Below are 22,507 nucleotides of genomic sequence, written 5' to 3'. Positions count from 1 at the left end.
ATCAGGGAACTCCCTATAGTTAGGTTAAAATGTAATACCTTCACGTTTGATTTCCCTTTTGACCCATTTTTAAAGTCGTTTCAGGTTTTAGTATTTTCTCCTTTTGCTTTGATTAAGGGTTTTCTACATGTTGTGTAAGCGTTGTTGTTGTTTTGGTCTGTTTATTTGCTTTGTATGACTGTTCTGTTTTGTAGGGTTTTCTGTATATGAAATGCAGGATAGGTGGCTCTACAGAGACAGGAGCTGGGTGGAGGGATGGCAGGGGAGGATGCGGGTGGGGAATGGGGAACCAACAAGTAGAAGAAAATGTTCTGAAATTGAACATAGTCATGATTGTACCAATCTTCTTAACATTACTGAACAGTTAGTTACATTGTAAGATATGTGAAGGCCATGTCAATACAGCTACTACAATAACTGACCAACCAACCAACCAACCCACCCAATGTCATTGAGTTGATTCCAACACATAGTGAACCCATAAGACAGGGTAGAGCTGCCCCCCTAGGGATTTGAGGTGGTTAATCTTTCTGGAAGTGAATAGTTTCATCCTTCTCCCACGGAGTGACTGGTGGGTTCAATAAACCAGCCTTACAACGAGCAGTCCAACACTTACCCCACTACACTGCCAGGGTTCCCGAGAGTGGGATCACAACAACAACAGCAAACACCCAAACACAATGACATCAAGTCAATTTCAACCCTGTGGTTAGCAGCAAAATGTGTGGCCCAGTAGGCCACCAAGGCGCCTTCAGAGTGGGGGCAGAAGCTATCGATTCACAAATCTCGTACCTTCTCTTCTTTCAGCCACTTTTCCAAGAGCTGTGTGCGCCCCTGCTGAAGAACGGGGCGGCAGAGTTCTATGGACTCGTATTTATTGAGCTGACCCCGGTCAAGCAGGATTCCAAAGTACTGGAGCAAAGGCGAAGCCTGCCCAGGCTGGGCAGGTAGATTCTGGAACTTCAACAGCGTGTCACTGGTACGCAGCACTCCCTGGGTGAGAAACGCAAGTTCAGGTGGTCGGGTGGTCATCTGTGGTACTTATATAATCTGGAGTCAATTTGGGACTTGAGAGGATGAAGAGTGAAGGCGTGGAGTCTAGCCTGTCAATTAGATCATAACCAATGAGGGTTATGTGGGCATGGCCTTCTCCTTGAGGATTCTGGGAACTCCTGTAATTCCTCCTTGGAGGCAGGAGACACCCTCTCTCTCTGCTCACTCCCTGCGAGACATCTCCGTGGACAGAACACATGGAGCTACTTTTAGAGCTCTGGAGCTGAAGGAACCACGTGGAGACCCCTGCCAGGACTAAAATGCTCACAACACCACTGGATCCACAAAACTTCCCACCCACTAGCCTGTGATTTTCCTGCATGTGTTTTGTGAGTCTGAAGAGGACTTTACAGATTTGTATTGGACATATGGGCTAATATCGGACTTATGGACTTCATCTGGACTGGGCTGGGATGTTTCTCAATATTCAGTTGCTCTTATATATAAAGCTCTTTCTTATAATCACGAGTGTCTATAAATTTTGTTTCTCTAGTCTACCCAAACTAACACATCAGCTCAGGTTCTCTGTTTACAAAACTGGCTTGTGTCAGAAAACCTCTACCAAGAGAGATTCCATACTGAATCGCCAGGGACCAAAGCTCTTCTACCAGGCTAACTACTCTTACCTCCAATTATGACAACCACACAGCCAGTGAGGCACCTACTCAGATGTCACACACCACACCCCACACCAAACCCACAGTCCTCAGTTGATTCTCATTCACGGTGACCCTACAGGGCAGCACAGAACTGCCCCATAGGAGTTCTGAGGCTGTGAATCTTTATGGAAGCAGGCTGCATCTTGCTCGTTGGGAGCAGCTGCTGATTTGAACCACTGACCTTGTGGTGAACAGGCGAGTGCTTCACCCACAGCACCACCAGGGATTCTTCTAAAAAAAAAACGGACTTTGAGTCTACTGTGACCCATCGTGAGTCTATGGGGCACAGGAGAGCTGCTCCTGTGGCTAAATCTTTACAGGAGCAGAAACCTTCCTTTCTCCCTTGGGAGTAGCTGCGAGTTCAAATTGCTGACCTTATGCCTCACAGCCTATTGTGTGACCCATTATGCCATCAGGGCTTTATTCTAGAATAAAACAGAATAGTAGAAAAGAAAATCGTATCCTGTAATATATTCATCGCAACGAATAGATTCTGACTCATAGCGACCCCATAGGGCAGAGAAGAACTGCTCCAATGGGTTTCTAAGGCTGTCACTCTTCATAGCAGAGGCAGCCTCAACTATCCCACTCAATGGCTCAAACAAAATACACACTTGCTGCCATTAACTCAATTCTGACTCATGGCTACCCTGCAGGGCCGTGTAGAACTGCCCCTGTGGGTTTCCACGACTGTAACTCCTTACAAGAGTAGGAAACCTCATCTTTCCCCCCAGGGAGTAGCTGGTGGTTTCATACCGCTGACCTTGTGGTTAGCAGCCCAACTTGTAACCCCTTATGGTACCCAGGGTTCAAACTGCTGGTCTTTTGGTCAGCAACCCAATGGCTATCCCAGTGAGCCACGAGGGCTTTTACCTTCAGACTCAGGGTCTAATTTCTTCCTTCGCAAACTGGTCTGACCATTAGGCTTCTAAACTGGTCTGGTAGTAAATAGTCAAGTTCTATCATCATTACATTATAATTCAAAATACTCAAAGGCCCAGACAAAGACTAGATATAGTTTTTCCTTAGTTGTCATTTAAAAGATAGCAAACTCTCTCCCCAGGAGGAACAATGTAAAGGTCTACTTACTCAAGTGGCTTAAACCACAGAAAGGCTAGAAGCAATACTACACATTCCTTTTGGTGTGAATTAGGTACAGGCTGACAGAGCAGATCAATTTTCCATTCAACAGTGCCTTTGAATTTCATTTCAGCGCATTCACTGTCACCCCACAATGTGCCACCACGTGTCCCACCTCCTCCCTGAAGAATGTGAAAAGTCCAGAGTGGGAATATGGCTAAACAAAACGGGAGACACCATTAGCTGGATTAAGGAGCCACACATTCGACAGATAAGCAGCACCAGTGTAAAATTCCCAAGTCATCAAAACAGAAAACTATACGGAAGCTTAAGACTGTGGTCTGCACCCAGACAGGAGTGAATGGTGCAACAGGACTGTGCTTATTTGTTTCCATTTCTCACATGCCATTTGTTGGTACACCACAGCCATGAAGTCAATTCTGACTCATATGGAGTTAGTACAACATACTGGGGCAGTTAGATGAATTTATGTCAACTTGAAGATGTATTAAAGTATAGGGGTGGAATTCAACCTGTCAATCAGGTCACAGCCTGATAATGCTCCCTTGAGGTGTGCCATTTTTTATAAAGTGGGGGTGCAGTGGGGGCAGGAAACTGAGGATCTCCCTCTCTCTAACACTTCACCTTCCTGCCTACAAGGACCCTGCTTACCTGGATGAGCAGGCCCCCTGTGGGCTGCCCAGCCCTGAGAAATGTCTGCACCCTGCCATGTTCCCACTGACCTTGGACCCATGGAACTCTGCACCCAATGGCCCAATTTACCTTTCTGTGTCACCAGCCTGCAGCTACATGAGTCTGAAGGGGGCCCTGGCTTGCATCAGACTCATGAACTTGAGTTGGATTGGGCTGGAATGTCTTCTTCTGATATAAGATCACTTGTTGATATAAAGTTCTTTCTTAGGGGAAGCGATCACAAGGATCTACATATAACCCTCTCCCAGGGGGACAGACAACAGAAAAGTGGGTGAAGGAAGACATGGGTCAGTGTAAGACATGAAAAAATAATAATTTATAAATTATCAAGGGTTTGTGAGGGAGGGAGGAAGGGGGAAAGCGGGAGGGGAAAAGGAGCTGATACCAAGGGCTCAAATAGAAAGAAAATGATGATGGAAACAAATGCACAAATGTGCTTGACCCAATGGATGGATCTGTGGATTGTGATAAGAGTTGTGTAAGTCCCCAATAATTTTAAAAAGTAATAATAAATATTCATGTTAAAAATAAAGCTTTCTTATACATATACGAGTGTCACTGGATTTGTTTTTCTAGACAACACCATATTAAAGCTACAAAAAACCTCATAGAACACTAACCCTTCTCCTATCCACAGTGGGATGCCGTGGTGACGTATTTCATGCCCATGCTTGGCTCAGCAGAGTGCAGAATCCTGCCGGTATTCAGTGTCATTACCTTTGGTGCACAAGCAGCCACTCTGGCGGCCTCAGTGTAGCTCCCCTGGGCAAAGAGGGTGCTGAATTTTCTGGCAAACAACTCCTCGGCCCCAGGCAGATTGCCACGTGAGGCTAAGCGCATCCCGAGATCTGGATTCTGAAGCACGTTCGCTGTATAATTCACAATGGTATCTTCCTCTATGCACACCGAGAGGACCTGTAAGAACAGAATATGGGAGACGGGATTGGCTTGGGAAAGAAGTCCGTCAAGACCCACTGTCACAGGCCACTCATGACAGCCAGGACGGCTTCGTCAATCAAGCGGGTGCCTTAGGATGTTGATCTCTAAAGGGAAGCACGCGTAAGAGTCCAAAGCTGAACAAAGGTAGCAAAGGTGACTATGCCAGGGATTCGACCCACCCAAGCCCACTGCTGGTGAGTCAGCTCAGGCTCATCGCTGCTCTCGTGGCAGGGGAGAACTGCTCCGTAGGGGTTCCAGGACTGTGAATCTTTACCAAATGATGAGCAGACTGCCTCTTCTTTTCCCCTTGAAGCAGCTCTGGGAGGTTCAAACTACTGACCATGTGATTAGCAGCCTAATTCTTAACCCACTGTAATACCAGGGCTCCTATGGGATTTTACATCGAACAAACAAAACAACCAGACTGATTGCTGCCGGGTCCATGCTGACTCATAGCAACCCTCTAGGACAGGGTATAACTGCCCCGGTGAGTTTCTGAGGCTGTAACAATCTTACTGGGGTAGAAACCCTTGTCCTTTCCTCAGGCAGCGGCTGGTGGTTTCAACTTGATCTTGCAGTTATCAGCCCGATGCGTAACTACTATGCCACCCGAATTCCACATTAAGTGTTAAAAAGGCGGAAACAATCCCCAGTGAGAAGGCGGCAAAGCTGTATGGATGCCAACCACAGCCATCCACTGAGAACAACAATGCCAAGATGGCCCCTTTGGGTAGAGCCAACAAGTGTTCTCAAAACAAACTAACTAACTATGTATTGTCTTCTTATAAAGACCCTTTAAACCTGATTGAGAAAGGTTGCATAGGGATGGTGGTATCTGCTTTTCAACCCTCCTCAATCAGCATGTGTGTAAAGACTGTCAGTGTGTGTGTTTCACTGGTAGTAGCTTCGTGCAGGAAGGGAACTGTCTTCCAGGAAATCGGTACTGTGTAGACACGGTGCTGCCTGCAAAGGAAAAACAATGACACGAACCCACCCTCAGGGTCTACACATGGATGAATCCCCTCCGTCCTCAGAGCAGGGAGGTTGGTGCATAAGCCGTGCTCTCGTGCAGAGGGCGGTGGTCTCTGTATTTTGTTTTCTGTATCTGAAATTCTGCACGGCAGAGCCGTGGAGACAGTGACTGCATGGGCTGTTTCCTGTGGGGTTAAGCGGGGAAGTTGGGGGAGGTGGAGAGCTGATGACAATGAGTATAAGACAGAAGTAAATGTTCTACAATTGATTGTACAACTCTCTTTAATGTGACTGAACGACTACATTGGAGGATAGGTGAAATATCTGCCAATAAACCTCTTTAAACAAAGAATTAAGGGCAGGTGCTGTGGGTTACGAACTGAAGGGTTGGAAGTTCAAACCCACCAGCCATTCCACAGGAGAAAGATGATGTGATCTGCCCCCATAGAGACTGACAGTCTCAGAAACGCCCATCTAGGGTACCTATGAGTCGGAACCGACGCAATGACAATGGGTTTGGGTGGGGATTTGGGAGGTGAACGCTTAATCATGAGTGCTAATTATACCTAATTGCATTCCCGGTGAAGGGAGGTATTTTAAGCACACTTGAATCTCAACGTTACTACCCCCCAAACTTGCTGCAATTGAATGGGTTCCGACTCACAGCAACCAGGACAGATAATAACTGTCCCACGGGGCTTCAGAGGCTGTGAGTCTTTACCAAAGTAGGCAGCCCTATCTTCCTTCTGTGGAGTGGGTGGTGCGTCTGAATTGACGACCTCCAGGTGAGCTTAACCCACAGTGCCACCAAGGTGTGCTTTCATGTCACATACCTGTCCCTTTTTGTTGACACCAATGACACCAGAAGTTGTTTCGTGAGGAGCGGTTACAAAGATGGTGTCCGCGCTAATACGATTCATGTAGACGCACTCACCAGACTCCAGGTCGTACAGGTGAACGTAGCCAAACTTTGTGATCAAGTAAATAATCCCGTGCTTTGCTCCTATCTGTGGGAAGACAGCAACGGGTCAGAAAAGCAAGGAGAAACCAAATGCGACAAAACCACAGCCTGAACCTAACTGCTGTAAATTCTCATTCAGGGTGGCCCTGTAGGACAGAGTATACTGGCTCTCTAGGGGCTCTGAGATGTTCAGAATGTATGAGCGCAGACTGTCTCATTTATCTCCCATCAGTCCAGCTGGTGGGTTCAAACCACTGACCCTGCCATCAGCAGCCCAATGTCTACCCCGCCACACCACCAGGGCTTCCAGCAGGGTGGAAGAGCTTACACATGAAGAAGAGAGGGGCCCGAGGGACTTTTGTCGCCAACTCATACTTCCTTGGGATATGTGCCCAAGTTGGTCCTAGTGCTATGACCGTGAAAACTAATTTTAAAGCCCATACTTGCCATACCGATTCTGAAGCAAGAGTCTACAAGTCTCTCGGCTGTTTTCTTTTTTTCTCAATGTCTCTCTAAACCCTGTTAAGATGGCAATTCAAAAAGAAGGAGAAAGTTCTGAAAAAAGACCCCGTACAGAGGGCTCAAGTTCAACACCAGTCTCCTCATCCTGTGCTAACTCTCGACCTTTCCCAGGTGCCATCAACTGGTACAGAGAACTGGGACAGAAGAAAGTAGGAGCAGGTGCGAATAAAGACGAATACCAGTGAGAACAAGTATGAGAAAATACTTAGAAGGCATAACCCGAGAAGCTAGCTGAGAAACACAGCCCCCGTCTGAAGGCAGGCTCATGAACAGCCTGCCACGTGAAGACGTCACAAGCTTGCTTGTTGAAAGTGAAGAGGACTTGAAGTACTTACTAGCTCCTGAGGGTCAAAGACGACAGCTTTTAGTATGGCTTGAAAGAAAACAAAACCCCACACTGCTGGACCAACAGATAACATCATGAGAAACAGAGAGAAGGTTGAAGCTGTCAAGGATTTCATCTTGCTTGGATCCACAATTAATGTCCATGGAAACAGCAGTAGAGAAATCAGATTTGTTGGGCAAATCTGCAGCACAAAGACCTCTTTCAGGTGTTAAAGGACAAAGATGGCACTTTGGGGGCTAAGGTGCACCTGATCCAAGCCATGGTATCTTATTTTCCTTTGAGAGGTCAATGAACCATTTTGCTACATGATTGTTTTTATCAAGTATTTTCACATTCCCCCCTTTTTATTGTGAATCAGGTGAGGGTTTACAGAGCAAACAATCATTTTTGTATTCACCAACTTAGCAAATTTCCCAATGGCTTGCCCTGTTTCCATTATATTTTGTCCATCTCCCTCTTATTGGGTATTTCCCCCCAAGTTAGGAGTCCTGGTGGTGTAGTGGTGAAGAGCTGGCTACTAACTGCAAGGTCACCCGTTTTAAACCAGCAGCCGCTCCGTGGGAGAAAGAAAGGGCTGACGCTCGACAGTCCTGGAAACTCACAGGAGGAGTTCTACCCTGTCCTATGGGGTGGCTGTGACCTCACTGACTGGATGACAGTGCGGTTTTTGTTTTTGTTACCCCAAGTTAGCACTTGCCTATTGTCTAACCTACTACTTCTCCTTCCCTCCTCCCCCTCTCATCCCTGAGTAATGATCAAAGTCTGTTTCTTTCTTCTTAAAAAAATATTTAATTATGAATTTTATGGGGTTTATATTTCAAATAATCACTTTTAATAGTCTGTATTAATTTAGGTAAGTATTTTGTTTCTAGAAATGTGTCCATTTTTACTGGGTTTTCAACTTTATTGGAATATTGTCTTTCCTAGTATTATGACCATTTTTACTTTAGGTGGTTCTGTTGTGATGTCGCATCTTTCATTTCTTATTCTTGATCTTCATGTATTCTTCCTTTGTTAACTTTGTCAGTTTTGTTAATCCTTTCAAAGAACCAACTGCTTTTCTGGTTTCTGGTTCATTTAGGTCTGTTCTGATCTTTATTATGACTTTTCTTTTCTGTGTCTTGAAAGTTTATTTTGTTGTTCTTGCTCTCATTGCTGCAGATGTGATGTTCAGGGTAGACTTTGGGTCTCCGTTTTTGAATGTGTGCCTTATTGTCTGCATTAGCCTCTGGGTACTGCTTTTGCTGTGTCTGAGTCTTTTGGCAAGTTGTACTTTCCTTCACTTTGGTTCAAAGGTTTTTACTCATATAAAAAAAATAACCAAAATGTAAACCCCAGAACTATAAAAACCATCAGTGAAAAAACAGGGACAAACTTAAGGGCCCTATAGTACATGGCACAAACATACTATCAAACATGATGAAAACATGCCTGCAGCAGTGGGCAAAGCAGATGACGGGAATCTCCTATAAATAAGATACCTAAGGGCATCAAAACATTTCACCAAAAGGTTAAAAGAGAATCCATAGACTGGGGCAAAAATTGACAATGACATATCGGATGAGGGACTAATATGTAAAAATCTATAGAGAACTTCAACACCTCAACAAGAAAAAGACAAACGATCTACTTAAAAAATGGATAGAGGACATGAGCCGTCAGTTCACCAAAGACAACATTTAGGTAACATTAGCCAACAAACATATGAAGACTATTCATGATACTTACCATTTGAGAAATGCAAATCTAAACTACAAAGATACCACCTCACACCAGGATTGGTAGCAATGTTCAAAAACAGACAAGAACAAATTCTGGAGAAGGTGCAAGAAGGTTGGGACCCTCATCCTCTGCTGCGGTCCTGTGGTAAGATTACTGTGGAAAGCATTAGTTTCAATAATCTCATATGTATGTGAAGGTTGGACAATGAGTAAGGGAGGTAAGAGTAAAACTAATGAAGTTAGAGAAGAAAATATAGGTAACTCTTATGATCATTCTGGGGTGTAGACTTCTTTTTAAAATGTGATACCAAAGCCAATCAATAAAATGCACACCTTCCACAAGATGGAACACACAACTAACTTTTATTATGACCAGGTAGAACATGTGACACATATCAGACACTTAATATTCCCCAAAGTACCAAGATAAGAATTCTTCTTGATAAGTTAAAGATCTTGATAGGAAGAGAAGGGAAAAAAAATCAAAGAGTAGGAAGAATCAGTTAACAAGATGCATAAGATGCATAAGGTCCTGATACATCCATTCCACCTAAATAGTCATCAAGGGAAAAATAACTCTAAGACCCATAAGACACTGTCCCTCTTTCAAGGGCCAGTATGGGAATTACTTACAGGCCCTTGACTCAGTAGCTTCATGTCTAGGAATTTATCCTTAGACTTTTGGACAAGTGGACCAAGATGGATGCACTTCATTTCCGATGGTCTTAGGAACCAAGACACCGCTCCTCTGTCTCCAGATGGGTCCGCCCACATGCAGATACGCCCACCTACAAGTACCAGGTGTGAAGACTGTTACCCATGCTACACCATGCTTCAAGACAAAATTCCATTTATTTGTAATTAGAAATAAGTATTTTGCAATATACAATTATATAGTTTTTGTGATGAATCACTATGCTGAAATTATGTTCAATTTATAACTGAGGTAGTTAGTTTATTGTACCAACCTGGCTGATAAACACACGCGAGGTTAACTGAAGGGTAGAGGGATAAATGGCTCAGTGAGCCTCACCTTTCCAGTTCTCAGGTCTCTTGCTTTTTGATGGTCGGACCAGGGTGCAGCTGATTTAGCCAGTTCCCTGCTTTAGCTGGAAAGGCTCAATTCCTGTAAGATATCCATCCCTGAAGCCACATGGACCTACCCCAATGCAGCCCTGCGTGCTGGAGCACCCATGTGGAGACCCTTGGCAGTGCTGAGGTGCTTACATATTCACTGACTCAGCTTTCCTCCTGCAGTCGGCATCATTGCGTCTGTTTAGTGAGATGGAGGAGGACTTTGTGGATTGATGTTGGACATATGGGTTAATGTTGGACTTGTGGGCTTGGGCAGCACTGGGTTGGGATGTTTTCTTGATGCGCATTTAACCTTTATATAAAACTCTGTCTTATAGATGAGTTTCTATGGATGAGTTTGTTTCTCTAAAGTACCCAGACTAACATAGTACCAATGAAAATGCATCCTGTATATCAGATATTTATATTACCATTCACAAGTTATCTGAAGTAGCATCGAAAATAATGTTATGGTTGGAAGTCACCACAACAGGAGGAACTGCATAAAGGGTCGCGGCAAGAGGAAGGGTGAGAACCACTGCTTTAAGTACTTTTTGCAACACAAATACTCATCCAATGGGGATGGTTGAAATAAGTCATGGACACAGAACAGATGATGCCAAGCTTTAAAAAAATAAATTACCCCGAATGTTAATACAAAGCAAGATTGCAAGAGAAGCTTAGAGAGCAGCATGGTGAGTGTCAAGTCATTTTCATGAGTCCATCTGGACACAGTAGCATCAATGCTTGCATGTGATGACACTGCCAGGGGGGGCAGTCATATGACCACTCAAATGGTCCTCATCTGGTGGTAAGACTTCCGCAGCTTGTTAAAATTCTATTTATTTATTTACAATTCGATTTATAAACTTACCGATTATGGTCTGGAGTGGATACAGACAATGCATTTTTCTAAAGACAGAAAAAGAGCCAATTGTACTTTGGGGGCAAAACGCTGCATTCTTTGAGTCGGTAACTATTTTCAGAAACATCTAGCTTATAGAAATGATCATAAGCATGGTCAAATTGGAACCAGAAGGACATGGCTGAAAACATTCCACTATTATGGCTGCTGCTGTTAGGTGCCATCAAGTCCCTTTTGGCTCGTAGCATCCTTATGGACAACAGAACACAACACTGCCCAGTCCTGCGCCGTCCTCACAATCATTGCTGTTTGACCCCAGTTACAGCCACTGTGTCCAACTATTTCCTTCCTTCCCTCCCTCCCTCCCTCCATCCCTCCTTCCTTCCTTCCTTCCTTTCATTGACCCTCTACTTTACCAAGCATGATGTCCTTTCCAGGGATCAGTCTCTCCTGATAATGTATCCAGAGTATGTGGGACCAGATCTTACCACCTTTGGTTCTTTTTTTTTTTTTTTACATTTTATTAGGGGCTCATACAACTCTTATCACAATCCATACATATACATACATCAATTGTATAAAGCACATCCGTACATTCTTTGCCCTAATCATTTTCAGAGCATTTGCTCTCCACTTAAGCCCTCTGCATGAAGTCCTCTTTTTTTCCCCCTCCCTCCCCGGTCCCCCCCCCCCCCATGAGCCCTTGACAATTTATAGATTGTTATTTTGTCATATTTTGCCCTATCCGGAGTCTCCCTTCCCCCTCCTTCTCTGCCATCCGTCTCCCAGGGAGGAGGTCACATGTGGATCCTTGTAATCGGTTCCCCCTTTCCAACCCACTCACCCTCTACTCTCCCCCACCTTTGGTTCCAAGGAGCATCCTGGCTGTATTTATTTCAAGATGTTCTTTTGGCAGTCCATGTTACTTTCAAGATTCTTCCCGAGCACTGGAATTCAAACATATCAGTTCTTCTGAGATCTTCCTTGTTCCGTGTCCTACTTTCATGTGCATATTAAGCAACTGAAAATACCATGGGACGGGTCATGCGCACCTTAGTTCTCAGAATGACATTCTTGCTCTTCAGCCCTTTAGTGAGGTTTGTACAGCAGATTGGCCTGCCATTATTGGCACATCCGTACAAAGATTTCCCGTAGTATTAAAAATGAATGTAATTCTTCATTGGAGTGCCTACAACGTACTAAGGAGCAAACTAGTTAGAAGGGCAGCAGAGTGTATAGTTTGATACATACAGAGTGATTCCAATTTTGCTCAGAAAGTGACAGAGGACATTCCCATGTAGCGGACAAACCCTGAAGCAGGCTGACACAGTAAGAGAAGATGCAGCCCACCAAAGTAAGAATCCAAAGTGGAGACCCGGCAACAAGAGTAGCAGGAGCCAAAAGGATCCTAGGAAGATTATGAACAACTGAACCCCAGCAAGCACAGGGAGTTGGATGAAAGGGCGCACTCCCAGAACACATCCTCTCCCCAGACTCATAAAGGAAGACGTGATACCAACAGACATAACAAGTGCAGGGCCGGATGACTTCAAATGAAGACAGAAAAACCCAAAGAAATCTCCCGACAAAGAAAGCCTTGTAGGAAGTTCTTATCTGCTTTAAGGTTCAGGGCTCTTACTGGCCTCCCTGTGTGGCTGCGATCAACGGCCTCATGCCTACTGAAACAGTCAACACTGAACCTCCAGGGAGTCCCTCTTAGTCTAGTCTGACCCCACTCATTAGCCTCAAATGTCGTCCAGCTCAAAAGAACTTAGCACAAAGGTCAGGTTGACTTCTGAAAGTGACCCCACACCTAGGAGGTGCAGAGCACCACCGAGGACAAGACTCCTGGGCTGCCCACCTCCACCCGAGACCCCCCATTAAACGTGTGTACCTGTATCGCCACCGGAAAATCCGCCTGTGCCTCTGGAGGAAAAAACACGTCTACTGCTTTCTTGACAAAGGGCTGGCTTCCTGCCGCAGGCTGCCCCACCTCGATGATGTGCAACTGGAAAAAAAGAGGGCTTGGGTCAATCCAAAGGAGCCCTGGTGGCATAGTGGTTACGCGTTGGGCTGCAATCATAAAGGTCAGTAGTTTGAAACCGCCAGCTGCTCAGCAGGAGACAGATGGGGCTTTCTATACTCCCATAAACAGTTGTGGTCTTGGAAACTCACAGGGCAGTTCTACCCCCTCCTACAGGGTCAGGATGAGTCAGCACTGACTCAATGGCAGTGAGCTCAGACCAAAGCAGAAATGAACTTGGTGGTTAGTGATGCCAACTGCACAGCCCTAAGCAGAGTTTCAAGGCTTTCTATGGTGGATACTAAAGCCTACAGGGAGAAAATGGAATCCAAGCAAAGCAAGGCAATGGTGCTAGAGCTTATTTGCTAACATGCTTCCCACTCACAAGGGCAGCAGTCAGCAGACCTAATGTCTAGCACCAGGACATTAGCCAAGTCCCTGCCCCCTCGCTGGGCTCCAGTGCCAATACCCTTGACACAAAGAACTCTGACTAGTCCCTGAAGTGCTGTTATCTGCCCATGGTCCAGGCTAACATAAATCAGTTTCCTGGCAAGATCTCATAGTTGTATGGCAAACTCATAAGGCCGTCTGATCCTACAGACCTGAGTATTTCCAAGGTGGTGTTAGAGGACCTAAGAACCTTCACTTATTGTCACTGTGGGAGTGAGAGGGGCCAAGGGGACCCATCCCTGTTTGATAGATGTGCCTTCCTATAGTTTTCATCTAAAGAAAAGGTGACCACAGTTAAAACAATTCTGTGGACAATCACTGGAAGAGGTAGATCAGAGACACAAAGGGATGGAGGGGAGGTTTAACAGGAAATGGCCAAGTGTGTCCTTGGAGGGATGATCTGGATTTGGTCAGGCAGAGAGAAGTGGAAAAGTATTAAAGGGGCTATGGAGAGGGCGACAATGAAAGATTAGCTCCTTGGGGAGGGCTTGATGCAGGAGTTTCCATGGGAGATGGAAACTGCTTTCACACAGGCATTTAGGATAAGTGATAATTTAGGAACATTCTATTTGGTCTCAGAACTGACTTGATGGCAGTGGGTTTTGGTCTATGGCTGGTGTGATAGGTAGGTTTATTGTGCCAAGCTGGCCAATAAACACGTGAGGTTAATAAGGTTGCAGTTTAATTGAAGGGCAAAGATAGCTCGGTGAGCCTCGCCTTTCTGTCTCTTGCTCTCTGATGACTGGACCAGTGTGGCTGACATAGCTAGTTCTCTGTCTCAATTTGCGAGCTCGGCTACCTGTGGGGCACCCAACCCATGGACTTTGCCACTACAGTTTGAGGTTCCTTCGAGACCTGCTTTGCCAAACTGCTGGTGTGTACATCACTTGAACTGGGGACTGCCGGACCCTGTCATCTGGCTGACTCTTGGTGACCTGCCCTGCTGTTTGCGGCCTGTGGCTGGGCTGCCTGTATTGCTCTACAGAAGACTCAGCTGTCTGCTTCCTTGACTTGCACCCAGCAGCCCTCGTGAGTTTAAGGACTGCCAGTGTATTAACTGTCTCACAGAAGTGAGTTGAACTGAGCCATTTGTACTGCTCGGTGAACTAATTAGCTGTTTATTTCTTCATGTTGTATCTATCTATAAAATCATAAGTGTCCTGGTTTTGTTTCTCTACAGCACCCTGCCTAACACAGCTGGGATCATGGACAGGAAAGGGCGGGGTGGATCTCAAGGACCTGATATCTAGCTAGTCACTAACATGGATATAGGATGAGGAGGGCCTATGGTGGATGTTGAGTGCCTTCGAGTTCATGCCAACTCATAGTGACTTTATGCGTGACAGAATGAAACACTACCCAGTTCTGCGCCAGCCACACAGGGATGCCCATGGTTGAACCCACTGTTGCAGCCACTGTGTCAGTCCATCTTGTGGAGGGCCTTCCTCTTTTTCTCTGACCTTCTACGTTACCAAGCACAATGTCCTTCTCCAGGGACTGGGCCCTCCTAATGACATATCGGAAGTACATTAAAACAAAGTCTGGCCCTCCCTTTTTTTTTTCTGCAAACAAGTTTTATTTAAATAAGTTTAAATACATCACATCACATGAAAACTGAAGTGGGGGGACCAGTTGTTACTTCACGTGGCATCGGGCAGCTGTGGCTGTGGAGCTGCGAGCGCTCCAGCTAGCTACATCGTTTGCAATGTGTTCCCTTGTCAAAAGTTTAACGCGGATTGAAGATTGGCCTCACAGTCTAATGATCTTTGGACACCTCCTTGCTAGGATATGTCTGGTCAAAAAGAACCAAGACCTTGGTGGCAAAGCCAGAAGCCCTATCATCTTACCGGAGGGAAGGGGCTGATCTCCAAAGACCCACCCCCTTGTCTGGTTGGCCGCAACACCAGGGGATCTTTCTCTTGCTACCAAAGCGTCCCGCTAGTGGCACAGCTGCCTCATCCCTTCCTCCCACGGGGGAGGTGGGGGGCCGGCTGTCCAGGTGGTGGATGCCATTTCCTGAGGGCAGGGGAGTTTCTGGCCAGACATAGCCATCTGAGAACTCGGGGCTCTGTGCTTGGCTGAAACATGCTATTGTTTTGTTTCAGACTGGGCACTGCCAGGCGCCTACTGCTCGACCTGTTTTAATGAGGGACTTCAAGACTAGACAGCATGGCTCTTTTCAGTTTATTGCATGAAGGAGTTACACTAGTCCAAGTTAATAGTGGACCCCAAATGGTTACATCATACAAGCTGTGAGGTTTTAAACTTGTGACAAGGGACAGAGGGAATTTTTCTACTCATTGCAAGGAAATCCTCACTTAAGCTTCCGTGAGCCACAAGCACTTAAAACCCATGACCCTTCAGCTGGTCATCCTTAGCCAGTCCAATCTCTACAAGGAACTGGCATATGTTCTTGCGCTGGTCAGCCTGGAGCTGAATCCCTTCTCCATATTCTGGATGCTCAATCACAGTCCCATTGCAGGCAAATTTCTTCTTAAAGGCCTTCACTAGCTTCTTTTTGTCATAGCCATCAGCGATCCCTTGGACAGTGGTCAGGGTCTTCCTGCCGTTGAGCTGTTGAATTCTTATATGGATATAATCCTCTGTCCCCGCAGGCAGCAGGTCATCACCCTTACTTGCATCAGCAAAGGGGTCGAAAGAGTGGAGGTTCTGGATAGTGGACATACGATACAATTCCTTTTCCACGGTGGAAACGGCCTGCGGAAGGCAGCGACTGGAGAAGGCGGGCAGGGGGGACTGAGCGTCAGGAAGCGAGGGGGCTCGAGGGGGAGGCTGCTGAGTCCTCGGCGGCGGCTCAGTGACTGGGGCGCGGCCCTCCTGTCTTATAAGAGTATTGTGAACGGCCTAGCCTACCACAAAAGGTGGACATACGACTTGCTAAGGGTGAGACAGAGAGCGCAAGAATACAGGAGGTTGGGGACAATGGTGATGTTACCAACAGAGCAGAAGACTGGGGATGGAAGGAAGCCCCACTTCTTTGGGAAGGGAGCAGGAGAAGCAGATCTCTTTGGACAAATGAGGTCTACCTGCCAGAAAGTGCACACAGAGGAACCAGTGTCCAGGTCAAGCTCGACTCTGTCAATGGTGGCCACAGAGCCATTCGCAGGAATGCAGCTGGACTGACCAAGAAAGGAAAGAGAATGAACTGGGCCCAGGTGATGGAAGACATGGAAGGGATCCTTCATTTTGTGGACGGAGTGAGACTGAACCACAGCCACTGACAGGCAGCATTTCCAGTCAAGGAAGGCCATGTCCTAGGCCCCCAGGCTGCCATATGCTAAGATCTGTACTGGAAGGCAGTTGCTGACAAATCTTGGCCTCACTCTCTGGACTCTAGGGGACTGTGGAGCAGAGTGAAGGGCGGTGACCTGAGCACATTCGCTGACCACTCTTTGTTCTATCAGGGCTGTGCTTCTGTATGGAAAGCCTTCTCCGCTGTTCTCTTGTCCATCATGACTTCAGTAGGGTAGGCTCTGTCCCTAAATGGAAGGTCCTGCACACTCCCATATAAGGTAGGCTCAATTCTGAGGGGGACACAGTGGCTAGTTCTTTTGCCACCACAGTAAAACTGCATTTGTTATTTTTCTCAGCAACAAAACTGACCTTTTTACTTGACTCCTGCTTTGGTCTTGACTCTCAGTGAGGTGGGTACAGATTAGGTAATACATTTGGTCCAGCACTTTGAGATCAAAGGACCCAAATAAACAAGGAGATTCATACAAAAGTCACCTCCTGGTTTAGAACTCTTTGGGAGAGACTGCAGGGTCAGCAAACAACCTAAAATCTGGATTTTGGAGTGTTTCTGATAAGAGAGTACTGGGGTCTGGGCTCTCTACGTGTATAATCAGTTCCTGGTAAGCACTCTGAGTCACCCCCACCTCCGTGCTGAACAAGGTGCTGGCCATGCCCTCGAGCCTGGCAAAACCCACTCGCTCCAAGGCATAGCCTTCTCTCATTTCTGTGGAGTCCCTGTAAGCCCAGCCCCTCGCCGCAACAGAGCCACTCCAGCAGTTATGTAGGGCCCACCTCGCCTCACGGTAAGGACGGCCATGCAATGGTCATTTTACAATCATCTTTCCCACAGGCTCCTCTGAGAGGGCAGGATCTGTCTCCCTTGTCTGTCTCTAGCACTGGGCGTAGGCTCACTGTAATCCATCCAAGAGGGAAAGGGATCCATTAATCAGTAGCTGCCTTCAGCCTGTGGTGCGATCTATCATGGGTACATTAGGTGAGCAGTTTGGGACATAAATATATCTATTGGCTGCTCCCCTCACTCATTTCTATATTGTTCTAAATCATGGTGATCCCATGTGTACAGAGAAGAGTTGCTCCACGGGGTTTTCAAGGCTGTAACCTCTCAGGTATAGATCTCCTGACCTGTCTGCTGAGGAGTCTCCCCACCCACTGCCTCTGTGTCCTTTCTGACTCAGAGCGACCCTGCAGGACAGACTAGAACTACCCCCACAGAGTTTAGGAAGCTGTAAATCTTTACAAGAGTAGATTGTTCTCTCTTTCTCCTGGGGAAGGAAAGGATGCTGACCTTTTGGTTAGCAGCCAAATGCTCAACCAAGTGTGCCCCTAGGCCTCCATCTCCAATTCCAGAAACCCAGAAAGCCAAGTCCACTGCCATCGAGTGGATCACGACTCACCGCAACCCTACAGAGGGTTTCTGGGACTGTCTATCTAACAGAAGCAGGCAGCCTCGTGTTTCCTCCACAGAGTGGCTGCTAGGTTTGAATCAGTGACCTTGCACTTAGTCGCTCAGTGGTTCCTAAATGTCTACAAAACCCAAGACTCTCCCTGACATCAAGTTGATTCTGACTCCCAACAACCCCGTACAGGGTTTCTGAGACCGGACATCTTTATAGGGACAGACAGCCTCATCTTTCTTCTGTAGAGCTTCAGGTGGATTTGAGCCACCACAGCCCAGTGTTTACCCAACAGCCCCATCAGGACTCCAGGGGTTTACTAAGTGGCTGCCAGTTACACTGTATGAACCCAGAGCAGATTCCCTGGGTGCGAGAAACCCTGGGAGAGCACTCACCTTGCCTTCGGTGGGGCTGCGCACTGCAAAGCAGAAGAGGGTGGAAGGCTTGGCATTCCCCTCGATCAGAAACTCCGCAAAGGCTGCTGCATGGCCTTCTATGGACTGTGACACCTTCTTGTCAATCGAGTAGAGCTGTATCATTCCCACTACCCGATTTTGCTGAGAATCGGGTATTGTGTAATGCAAAGGAGAGACAAGACAGGGGCATAAGTGACAATAATTCCTCAATCAAGTGTTCCATAAATGAGAGTCCCCTCCATTGATGTATCGCCTCCCTCTAAGGACCAGTAAGCCCCTTTGCTACTAAGAACCATGCAAGGACTTGGAATCTGAACTGGAAAGATGGCTAAACACACCCAGGAAAAAGAGAAGATGATGAAGTGAGAAGAGAGAGAGCCAATCTGTCAATAACACCCATGTGTGTTTCTCTGTCCTTTCATTGAAAATTTGGGGGAGAAAAGACTTCGAAATGTTAAGAGTAATTAAACTAGGGGGAGTGAGTTCATTCTGAAGTTTCTTAGGTGTGTTTTCGAAAGTGATTGTACAAATTGTTTTTAATAAACACCAAGAAAGTGGTAACTTTCCCATCAATTTAGAACTTAAAACCAGATATACTACACATATATACTACACATATATACATACTGTGTTCACGGGGTCTTTGTGGTGCTGTAGGGTTAAGTACTGAATGGCTAACTGCAAGGTCAGCAGTTCAAACCCATCATTCACTCCACTCCAAAAGAGAAAGACGATCCTGTAAGGACTTATGGCCTTGGAAACCCTATCTTGGTTGATATGGATCAGAATCGACCAATGGCTACAGGTTTTGTTTTGTTTTTGTTTGATGGTGCTGCTGGGTAAGTGTCAGGTAAGGGAAGTGGTTCAAACCCACTGGCCTCTCCAAGGGAGAAAGATGAGGCTGTCTGCTTCAGTAAAGATTTCCACCCTTGGCAACTTCATATAGAGTCGTTAGGAGCCACAATCCACTCGATGGCAGTGGGCTGGGTTCGGTTTCATTGTGTTGGACAGAGGACTGGTATACAAACAGGCTAATACTGTTCTTCGTTTCGTTAGAAACACCTACATGCAAACACCTATATCCAGGAGGGAGGGGAAAAAAAAAAAGAGGACCTGATGCAAAGGGCTTAAGTGGAGAGCAAATGCTTTGAGAATGATTGGGGCAGGGAATGTATGGGTGTGACTTATACAATTGATGTATGTATATGTATGGATTGTGATAAGAGTTGTATGAGTCCCTAATAAAATGTAAAAAAAGAAAATGATTAGGGCAAAGAATGTACATATGTGCTTTATACATTTGATGTACGTATATGTATGGACTGTGATAAGAGTTGTATGAGCCCCTAATAAATTGTTTAAAAAAACCAAAAAAACCCCACCTATATCCAGTGTCTGATATACAAAAAGTCAAGTTAATGGAACATGACTGTAAGACAGTCCAGTGCCTGTCATTCAACATTCAACCCATCATCTCTGGTCTGTGGGTAAAATTCTGGTCCTCAGTCCACTTCCCACCTACCTTGATACGGTAACTCTTATCTTCTGAAAAGGGTAAAACAAGGGCATCAATCCTTTCCTTTAATTTTTTTGGGGGTAAATGTTTTATGTATTCATTCATTCATTTTAAAAATCATTTTATGAACCCTTTTCTTTTACAAAGATTTTTTTTAACATTTTATTAGGGGCTCATACAACTCTTATCACAATCCACACATATACATACATCAATTGTATAAAGCACATCTGTACATTCTTTGGCCTAATCATTTTCAAAGCATTTGCTCTCCACTTAAGCCCTTTGCATGAAGTCCTCTTTTTTCCCTCCCTCCCCGCTCCCCCTTCCCTCATGAGCCCTTGATAATTTATAGATTGTTATTTTGTCATATCTTACCCTATCCAGAGTCTCCCTTCCCCCCCTTCTCTGCCATCCATCTCCCAGGGAGGAGGTCACATGTGGATCCTTGTAATCAGTTCCCCCTTTTCAACCCACTCACCCTTTACTCTCCCAGTATCGCCCCTCACACCCTGGTCCTGAAGGTATCATCCACCCTGGATTCCCTGTGCCTCCAGCTTCCATATGTACCAGTGTACAACCTCTGCCCTATCCAGTCCTGCAAGGTAGAATTCGGATCATGGTAGTTGGGGGAGGAAGCATCCAGGATCTGGGGGAAAGCTGTGTTCTTCAACGGTGCTACATCGCACCCTGACTGACCCATCTCCTCTCCTAAACCCCTCTATGAGGGGATCTCCAGTGGCCAACAACTAGGCCTTGGGTCTCCACTCTGCACTTCCCCCTTCATTCACTATGATATATATATATATATATATATTTTTTTTTTTGCATGATGCCTTATACCTGGTCCCTTTGGCGCCTCGTGATCGCACAGGCTGGTGTGCTTCTTCCATGTGGGCTTTTTTGCTTCTGAGCTAGATGGCCACTTGTTCACCTTCAAGCCTTTAAGACCCCAGACACTATCTCTTTCGATAGCCAGGCACCATCAGCTCTCTTCGCCACATTTGCTTATGCACCCATTTGTCTTCGGCGATCGTATCATGGAGGTGTGCAGCCAATGATATGAGTTTTTGTTCTTTGATCCCTGATAACTGATCCCTTCGTGACCACGTGATCACACAGGCTGGTGTGTTCTTCCATGTGGGCTTTGCTGCTTCTGAGCTAGATGGCCGCTTGTTTATCTTCAAGCCTTTAAGATCCCAGACACTATCTCTTTTGATAGCCGGGCACCATCAGCTTTCTTCATTACATTTACTTGTTCACCCGTTTTGGCTTCAGCAGTTGTGTCGGGAGGGTGAGCATCGTAGAGTGCCAATTTAATAAAAGAAAGTATTCGTGCATTGAAGGAGTGCTTGAGTAGAGGCCCAAGGTCCTTCCGCCACCTTAATACTAAACCTATAAATATAGACACATAGATCTATTTCCCCATCCTCATATATATATTTGCATGTACATGACTTTGTCTAGACCTCCATAAATGCCCCTTGACTCCTAGCTCTTTCCTCCATGTCCCTTGACTTTCCTCCTGCCCTACTACTGTAATTTTCTATCACACAAAGTTGCTATGCAAAACCACTGACATATGCTACAGCATGGCTGGACCTTGAACACATTGTAGTGCCTGGAAGCAGCCAATCACAAAGGACCACAGCCTATAGGGTTTCCTCTATGAAATACCTGGACTGCGCAAGTCCGTGGAGACAGATTATGTATTGGGCTGCTAACCACAAGGTCGGTATTGGAACCCACCAGCAACTCCAAGGATAAAAGATGAGGCAGTCTGCTCCAGTGAAGGTCTACATCCTCGCAAACTCTATGGGGCAGTTCTACTCTGACCTATCGGGTGGCTGGGAGTCACAATCAACTCAACAGCAGTGGGGCTGGGTTTGGGTCTAGAAACAGAAGGTAGGTTAGTGATTGCCAAGGGTTCCAGCAGGGAGAAGTAAGAAACTGACCAGTGATGAAATCAAGCAGACTCTAACAGAATTAAATAAGAAAATGCAAGAAGGGCAATCAAAATGATAGACTAGCAACCCACTTTCCCAGGAGACAAGAGGCAGAACACAAAGACCATCTGAGGTCAAGACTGGAGATCGGGGTTCCCTCATGGACACAGAGGCTACACGTGTGCGGCCCTGAGCCAATGACTCCATCCAAGTCCCTGGTTTTCTCAAGCGCAATCTGCACGGCACCGGGCAACTGAGCGCTGAGTGTGCTTTGTGTGGAATCGGGCTTGCTGCTACATTCTTTTGTCAACTGAAATCTGGTCTTCAGACAACACTAGTCAACTCCTTTTGGCTCTTGTTAATTTCAACTCCAGAATTTCTATTGTTTCCATGCCCTCGCAAAAGAGTTCGAGGACTTTGGTGGTATTATTTATGGGGTGAGACATTGTTCTCTTATTCTTTCATTCTTCACACATGGCGTTTTTTTAGTTCATTTACCATATTCAAAATAGCTGACTGAAAGTTCATTTCAATTGTTTGCATCAGGGCCGTGACCTGAGTGAGGGTGTTGCATTCTACT

General features: G+C 46.0%; 1 protein-coding gene across 4 annotated transcripts in view; it reads right to left on the bottom strand.

Moving 5' to 3' along the window:
- Positions 1-22,507, bottom strand: part of CLTCL1 (clathrin heavy chain like 1) — a 109,132-nt gene that overhangs the window by 66,550 nt on the left and 20,075 nt on the right. For all 4 annotated transcript variants that reach the window (XR_012780398.1, XM_075533404.1, XM_075533402.1 and 1 more), the window contains exons 4-8: positions 18,445-18,606; positions 12,801-12,914; positions 6,251-6,424; positions 4,224-4,421; positions 793-993 (exon numbers count right to left, since the gene is read on the bottom strand). Coding sequence is in view for 3 of the 4 variants with exons in the window: in XM_075533404.1 (XP_075389519.1) it covers positions 793-993; positions 4,224-4,421; positions 6,251-6,424; positions 12,801-12,914; positions 18,445-18,606 (849 nt within the window). In the remaining variant the exon portion in view is untranslated. The remainder of the gene's footprint in view (positions 1-792; positions 994-4,223; positions 4,422-6,250; positions 6,425-12,800; positions 12,915-18,444; positions 18,607-22,507) is intronic.

Source organism: Tenrec ecaudatus, chromosome 16, assembly GCF_050624435.1.
Source record: "Tenrec ecaudatus isolate mTenEca1 chromosome 16, mTenEca1.hap1, whole genome shotgun sequence".
Classification (NCBI taxonomy): Eukaryota; Metazoa; Chordata; class Mammalia; order Afrosoricida; family Tenrecidae; genus Tenrec; species Tenrec ecaudatus.
This window is presented reverse-complemented; position numbering and strand designations above follow the sequence as displayed.